The sequence below is a fragment of the Brachyhypopomus gauderio genome, chromosome 18 (genome assembly GCF_052324685.1).
Source record: "Brachyhypopomus gauderio isolate BG-103 chromosome 18, BGAUD_0.2, whole genome shotgun sequence".
NCBI lineage: Eukaryota > Metazoa > Chordata > Actinopteri > Gymnotiformes > Hypopomidae > Brachyhypopomus > Brachyhypopomus gauderio.
In genome coordinates, this window is record NC_135228.1 from 11,000,093 (window position 1) to 11,008,335 (window position 8,243).

The 8,243-nt window shown below is 46.6% G+C and overlaps 1 protein-coding gene across 1 annotated transcript; it reads right to left on the reverse strand.

The window, feature by feature from the left end:
• Positions 1–1,311: 1,311 nt before the first annotated feature.
• On the reverse strand, positions 1,312–8,243 carry yipf5 (Yip1 domain family, member 5). The gene is made up of 6 exons (XM_076980055.1): positions 8,090–8,243; positions 7,581–7,697; positions 6,339–6,508; positions 2,909–3,054; positions 2,534–2,715; positions 1,312–1,954 (listed from the first exon to the last, which is right to left on the reverse strand). Exons 2-6 carry the CDS (start codon positions 7,688–7,690, stop codon positions 1,792–1,794), a joined length of 771 nt encoding a protein of 256 aa, XP_076836170.1. The 5' UTR covers positions 7,691–7,697; positions 8,090–8,243; the 3' UTR covers positions 1,312–1,791.

Sequence of the window (8,243 nt, forward strand, 5' to 3'; positions counted from 1 at the left end):
GGAGCGTGTTAAATAGTGCAGCGCTGCAGTCCCCCGAGACACCGAAGACTGGTTTACTGTTGTCTGTGGAAAGAGTTTTCAACCCAGGCACCCATCCCCGGACACAGTTGTGTTCTGTTCCATTTTATACCCATTAGTCAGCTAATTAAAGGCAGAGAGTGTCTGGTTGAGATGTACTGGGAACTGAGACACAACAAACGACGTGAAAAGTCCTTAAGGTCTGGAGCGAAACCCTCCGGCCTGACCTTAAAAAAAAAAAAAAAAACTCTCTGAGCTCTAAAATGTCACCTAATAGGGAATATACTAGGGTAGTCATGAGAGAATCGTTCTGAAAAGGACTGAAAATCATCTCTTAACGGGCCTCTAAGCTTGGAAAACTTTCTGCTACACAAACCTTCACATCTCCTTGTATGCAGGGGCTTTCCATTTCCTCTTTAAAAGGGTATGCTTAGATGCCACCAATAAAAAGGCTGAAGAAGAAATACAACCACAGCCTCCCACACAAGCTGGCAACACCCAATAAACGCTCTTCTGACACATTAACATGTTCCACCAAAGCTCATCCATTTATTTCATAAAACAGCCTGTGAAGCAACACGGGTAAAAACCCATCCGATCCATCACTGATGTTCCACTTGACAAGATGGATTAAAAACAAACACTGGACAGCTCTAGATTACAGGCAGTAAATATAGTGGGAGGCGCAAGGCCGACCGACACTCGCGGCACAAAGCGGCTCCTCGCTTGAAGCGTGCGGATCAAAGAGCGGAGAAGGTCGTCTTAAGTGTACGAGACTTGAGTTGTGACGGTCCTTGACTGAAGAGCACTTGCAAAGACTGTAGCTGTCCCAGGTCCTGCTTCAGCGGTCTCAGGAGATTAACAAACGCTACGGTAGCTGCTTCCCGCTAAATTAGGAGTCGACACAAACCCACCTTGCAAGCCGACTCTCATGAAAGTGAAAGTTGGAAAGGTAGCGCCGTAGTACTGGAATGACAGGTCATTTGAATTACTAAGAAGCCTCAACGCTGTGCATTTCAACACCCTGTGCTGTAATGTGAGAGAGGGGGGGGGGGAATTAAATCCACATGGGGTGGGGGAGGTGTGAAGGACATGTAAATAAGAAAGCTGAGAATGATAAAGCAGCTCTCCACCAAGCCTTGTGTCATATGGATGGACGACTGTAGACGTGATCACCACATGTTCACCACATACTGATCAAAGCATCCGAACGAACACAAGCTGTACAGGCAATGCATATTCAGAAAGGGGTGGTGGTGGTGGGGGGGGCAAGAACACCAGACACCACACGGATCCTGGCAAACAAACCGAGGCGCGTGCTTTTATTGTTTTTTAACGTCTCAACAAAGCGTGTGCTGCGTGGCCGAGGACCGAGCGCTCCCTGTAGCGATTACGCGCTCCGCTCACCATTAAACACACCGCAGGTTTGCCTTCCGGCTGGCGCGGGGGGAGATTTCATTTACAAGTTTCATTCCTTAATCAACCTGTGGAAAAAAGAAGTAAACAAATAAAACTGGTCAGAAATTAGGCTTTATAAATCTGCTATTGGGGCCACAGTCTTTAGACGGGAATGGGGGAGGCGGGGAAAACAAAAAAGGAAAAAAAAAAAAAGAAAAACGCTACAGCCGCTCCCTTCTGGCAGATGATGAATATGGAATGCGTTTCTCGACTGAGCCAAATCGCGGCTATAGTGACTGGTGATGCACTTTACGACAAAGTGGTCCTCATAAAGTCTGTGCTGGTGTGGCCGTGTGTCCTGCTGACGTCCCGGGCTCAGAAGACGGAGATGAGGGCGAAGACCCCGTAGAGCAGGGCGCAGGGGTAGGCCACCAGAAGCTGCTGTCCATCCATGGCTAGAGCGGAGATGAAGATCTTGGAGGCCGAGAAGCTGCACCAGCCAATGATGGTGGCCGTCAGGATGATTCCCAGCATGCCTCTGGAAGTACACAAGGGGACAGTCTGATCAGACGGGTCACTTTGGTGACAGAAAGAAAGTTGCCACCACGTCCATGTCAACGCACATCGAACGTGCTTCTACCAAACCAAAGACTGGAGCTTTCTCCACTCTGGCCCAAGCTGGGGTTTCAGTCAGAGTTTCTGTTTCCTTTCCAGTAAGTTCTTCTGCTTACTAAGGAACGTGAACCTCCCTCAGATAAACAGTTCCAAGTCCTCGTCATCAAGGGGAATAAATTACTCCAAACGTCCTTAAAATAAATGAGCTCTTCGTTTTCAGAGATAGTTACCAAGCTACCTACTGGTTCTCATGACTCAAGTTGGAGGACGTGCTGCGTTCCTTCCCTCATTTTGTAACGTTTGGTGTGTCAGCTTTAGGTTCCTTGCCCACGTCAAGCCAATGTGAGATGTTGTTTGGTCTGTCTATGTTCTACTTGGAGAAACACTGGAGATAACAGTTCCCCGTATTCACTAACCATTGGCAAAATGGAGAAACAACCATGCCCACTAGCAGGCCATCTTGTTGTTATCATGCTAGCCCAGAGAAACGAGGTGCACTCACTGCAAGGAGAAGACCACGCCGAAACTGGAGAGGAGGATCATGGGTAAGAGGCAGTAGCCCAGAACGCTGGCCACGCAGCCGAAGGAGACGCCCGTCATGCTCATGAGGTTGAGAAGGCAGTACATCCCCAGGCAGCCGATGGCGCTGATCCCGTACACGTAGCCAAACTGGATCTTACCCGTCTGTGGTGAGACCAGAGGAGGATCATGAGGAGCCTACAAGGTTCTAAACCATTCGCATTAATTTGGACTAATGAACTAATAAGACCAAATTAGCTACGTGGTTGTATAACCCCAGCAAGCTCCACCCCATCGCAGGGCTAAAAGTCGCCTGCTTGCCCACACCCCCTGGATTCGGCCCCACGGCGACACTCACAAACAGCAGCGTGGCCCCGAAGGCCAGGCAGAAGACCATAGGGCCAGCCAGATCCGTCTCGTTCATTATACTGCCATCTGCTGCCTTCAGCGGGTGTAGCACCGTGAGCGTCTTCTGCCAGATGTGGTCGAAGTTGATGCCCAGCTCTGCAAAGCAAAAGGCAAAAATGATGCTCGACGATCAAAACCGCTCAGTGTGCTGGGCAAAACCGGGTCAGACCGAAAGATCTAAACATTTAGTTACGCTCTTCAAACACTGCAACAAAGACTGTGAAAAGGCCCTCGTTTTCTTAAACAAAGGACTCGGGGTTTAAGTAGCCAAATGAAATCTCATGGTCACAGAACCAAAACGGCACTCTTTTGTGTGTAAACAAATGAAGAAAAGGACATGATCCCATTTAAGCAAACATTCGTATAATTACAAAGGCTACTCAAACAAACGAGCATTTGCAATCCAAATATGCCAAAATTACACTGTGACATTTTTACAGACAGGGAACAGGGAAAACTTCTGAAAGCGGAAATACCACGATACCGACAACTGCTCCGAGGGAACCATTTAATGGCTATTTGCATTGAGTGTGCACTGAGTGTGGCTGTGTGTGTCGATCTCTCTCTCACCGAATTATCACGACAACACTGTGAGGACTAGAAAGTTCATCTGGTACTGGATTTCATGTCCTGTTACGTTTTGAAACGTTTTCATTTTAAAATAGAAGGCACAATAAATGACTGAAAGAACTGCTCAATCGTTTCACTTTTGAAGGATTGCGATTCGGCCAGGTCCTGCGTCTTATGTCGTAGGCAGTTATTTTGCGCTGAAAATCTTGAAGATGTACCCTCTCAAACATCACACCCCTCTCAAACACCACACTCGGCTACCCATGTCACTTCTCTTGATTGGCAAGTCTGCACAGCACAGCTGGCTGTGGGTGGGGTGGCAATTCTACACCGTGAACCGTGATCGATAACAGTTTCAGGAAGTCATTAATAACAGTACGGCGCACCTGAGCTTCCATCAGCTCCACTGGCACCAGCGCCGTCTGACTGCGGTCCGGTAACTCACTACAGCCTAGTGGAACTGGCGCTGGGAGAATTACTGAGGGCTGTCCACCTCACAGAGGGCAGACCCGCGGGACTGCACGAGACCACAGGGACAGTGGCCACACTCAAAACGAATCAGCAAGTCTGACTGACCGCCAGTCGACAGATCTGAGGTCAGCGGTGGCACAGAAAGGTGGTCCATGCGACCGTCCGGTAACTTTAATGATCTACAAGGAAGCAGTTACAGTTGAGTAATGTTACAGAGGTAGGAGTCCTGGAGGAGTTAGGTGGGACATTTGTAATTAATAACAACAGTAAGAATAAACAAAATGGATGAATCTAGGTGGGAGCTAGTTGACCCTCTGATACACATTTCTACATTTCATTCAGGTTAAGCTTAACAGAGGAAGAAGATTCCTGCTCTCAGGCAGTCAGATCCCACAGGAATGCTCAGCCATAGTCCACAGTGACACTGAGTAAGGACACAGCCACCCACCATGTGACTGCCAACCACAGCCCAAGGCCGTAGCCCAAAGCTACTTCAGGTTAAGCTTGAGTGGGTTAGAAGATTCCTGTCCTCGACACTGTCACCTGTAACTGAATCATATTTCCAACCAATAATTATAAATATTAAAATTTGAACCCAACCGCTGGCTAGCCTATCCCATTCTAAAAGCTTGTCATGTAAATAAACACTTGAGATCACAGTCACTATAAGGAAGCCAGGCAATGCGTAATGCATTGACAAGTGTTCAGTAGGACAAAAGCCAGCGCCTGATTGGTCTGTCATTCTCTGTGTTGGCTTGCTACAAAACATTTTAGGAGAAAAACTGCCACTATATGCACATCCGGCTATAATTACGGTAAAACCATGCTTTATTACGCTTCACATATACTAATAATTAGTACTATCTACTATTGGTGGCATAGTCTTTAGTATGGTAGTATGTGGTAGTACTGTATTAAAAACTCTTATTAGCAATGACTTTAGTGACTTTAGATGGAGTTATTTACACAGCAGGCCTTCTGAACAATTTCTGAGTGCATACAGATTCTAAATGATAGTGACTGAGACATTAATGAGACTCATTAATAATGATCTCAACTGGTCTTGTAGTACTCCATTTTGGACACAGCTATGGTTGATGCATTGCTAATTGGAAATCCACAGATCCAGGGAACAATCCCTGCTTCATCATAGAAGCACTGCTGTGTGCGCTTTTAAAAAATAAAAAAATAAGATTTTCAGGCAGTCTGACCTACTTTTGCCACAAACATCCTTAATGGGGACAGCAGGAAAAACACCCGCGACGACTGATGTGATAGCAGGAAACCAGCTAGAAACAGATGCCAGCGTGGACTAATGAAGACGGGAGCTGAGATTCCGCTGGCGCCGTTTCCGCTACGAAGAGCGTACGCTCCGGAGACCACGGATCGCGCTAAACGGGAAACTAAACAGTAAACATTTCTGGGAGCACATTAAACGACTCCGTGCTTTGTGTGGCTAACGAGCCATACGGGGCGCTTGAAATCAGAACCCTTTTTGCTTTCGACACGCATGGGTGACGAACGAAAAATTTGAATAAATGAGTGAAGAAATCTAATTACAGACGCAACGTCCTGCGCGATACGACCAACGTAAACACATATATAACACAGAACAGATGCAGTTGATCGTTACTGGGTCTCAGGCAGCAGGAGTATTTGTCAGCAAGACACAACTGGCTAGTATTTCATTAGAGATGGATGCATATCTGAAATTTCAGAGTTTGCAAAAAACTTTACGCACTGGAAAACACAGACGGGTGATATGAACAGGTGAGTCACTACAGCACAGAGCCAGCAGAAAAAGGCATCAAGGTCATGAGTCCAAAGGTCAGGAGAGTCCAACGGGAGCCCATGTACTGTCACACTGTTAGATATCCAAGTCACTCTGGCAAGAGTGTCTGCCAAATGCGGGAAACTGAACTCCTCCCCTCCCACTGCTGTGGTCTTGGTAGAGACGCTTCACGCTCCTACAGAGTCTCTGTCCATTTCTTTGCTTTATAGAGTTCCTTGTCATTTTAAATCAATTATTATTCATTCGTTTAAAGCAGTCTGTGATTCTTTTAACCTCATAAATAAATGTGTGTGGATCAAAGCTCACTATTGTGGTACTGATACTTCTGCTGTTATTATTAGCCTGAATTCTTTTCAGAGAGGGGCAAACTCTTCCCAGGCTAGACATTAATTAATCATGTGTGCCTACATCACAAAACCTGCACCCAGGTCACATCCAAACCATATATAAATACATAAACTAAAACACACAAATACATGTTCAAGCTCCTTGGCAAAGCGGCCAGACGCATCTCCACTACACATCTCCCCCCTCCACTCACACTTACCCTCCAGCAGCGGGGGCTCGTCCTCGAAGCTGCTGGTGTACATGGACTGGGGGGGGGCGGGCGTGTAGGTGGGCGGGGGCTGGTAGATCTGCCCCGTGTAAGGCTGCTGGGGCTGCATCATCCCTGGGGGGGCCGAGTACTGCTGTTGGTAGTCATACTGCCCAAACTGCCTGGGCAGGGAACAAACACGAAGACTCTGTGAACATCCGAGCAGCAGATCTTACCAATCTACTCTACAACAATGGAACACCTGCATTAAACCGTTCATTAAGCAGCGGTGCTTTGTTGAGATGCATTTAGATGCTGCAGCTGAGATGCCGTGCCTGGTTTGTGTTGGTCACTGTCTAACTCTCATTGGCCAGCTCCTGATCATGGGACTGGACCTTTTGGGTGGCTGGTTGCTCCAGCAACACTTCTGTGTCAACTCCCCTCACGCTAGCAGAACATCTGTTGCCATGCCAACACAACATCCACATTACTGCATTTAATGCTCTCCGGCTCCCAAATAAACTTAGTAGAGGGTGGGTCGACGATTTCTGCACGGCGACAGATGGACTAAACTCCTACACATACACACCTATAAGACAGCTGCACCAAAGTATGAGCACCAGAGCACGGAGGTGTGATGTAGGTGTTCCATTGGGAGGCAGACCATAATAGCAACTTCAACATGCCATTAACACGGTTACGGGGTGTTAAGCTGGTTCAAGTGTTTCTCACACCGCAGTGTTGCTGCGGTCAGAACCTCGCCACCGTTGAAGGGCTAGAACGTGCACGAACACAAACAGTACATAGGAACAGACGGGCTGGAGGTTCAACACCTAAAAGGTGTTTCTAATACAGGGACTGTTCCACGTACACACAGGTCTTAATTTCCCAACCATCATAGGGGGTTTTTCCTCGCCACTGTTGCCTTTGGCTTGCTCATTAGGGATTTGGACCCATAGTGTTGTTAACCTTGTAAATCCTGTAAAGCGCTTTGTGACAGCATGTGTTGTGAAAAGCGCTATACAAATAAACTTTGATTTGATTTGATTTGATTTGAATTGATTTGATTTGAATTGATTTGATTTGAATGTTCTCTTGGCACCCGCACACATATACTAGAGGTGCCCTACAGTGACGCTGTGAATAATGCTAAAAGCGAAGCAGAAAACAGCACAAAATATTCTGGAAGTCCCAGACAAATGAAAAAAAAACATCCAAAGAATCAGAGTGAGAAGGTTCATTAAGAAGGTGTACTTGTTGTATTGGTCCTCTGGGTTGCTGTAGCCATATCCAGCTTGGCTTTGGTCGTCTACATTATAGCTAGACTGGTAAAAGTCTGTGTTGAAGTTGTCGAACCCAGACATCGCAAACCTAGTAAAGATGAAGGAGGCAAAGTTGGTCAACGTACAGACATCATCTCACACTATATTTACTCTTTACATTTCACATATATTGCAGTACAACAATTATATGTGTGTGTAAAGAAATAGCCTGGCTTAAGTCAGCTAGCTAGGGTGTAAAAGAAAGTCACCGTCCATATACAGACATACAGGACGTGAATATGTATGTAAGTAAACGAGGGAAAGACGGAACTATTAATAACACTAGCGAACCTAAGGCACAGTTAGCTAGGACAGCTATGTTGACTAGGATGCTAGCTAGCTATATAACCAGCTAACGAGGCATTAAACGAACGTCGACAAAATGTGAAATATACAAAACGTTTGGTGTAGGTGAAGGAAGTTTTTACCAGTTGGGCTTACCGTTCGATATTGAGTGTACGGTAGTCTTACATACGCCGCTAACCAGACGAGACCGACGCCAAACCCGCTAGCTACGTGTCAGGAGAAAATCACAGCACTTCCGGGTCGGGAGACGTTGACACGACGGAAACAAAATATGGCTGAAAAAGTAACT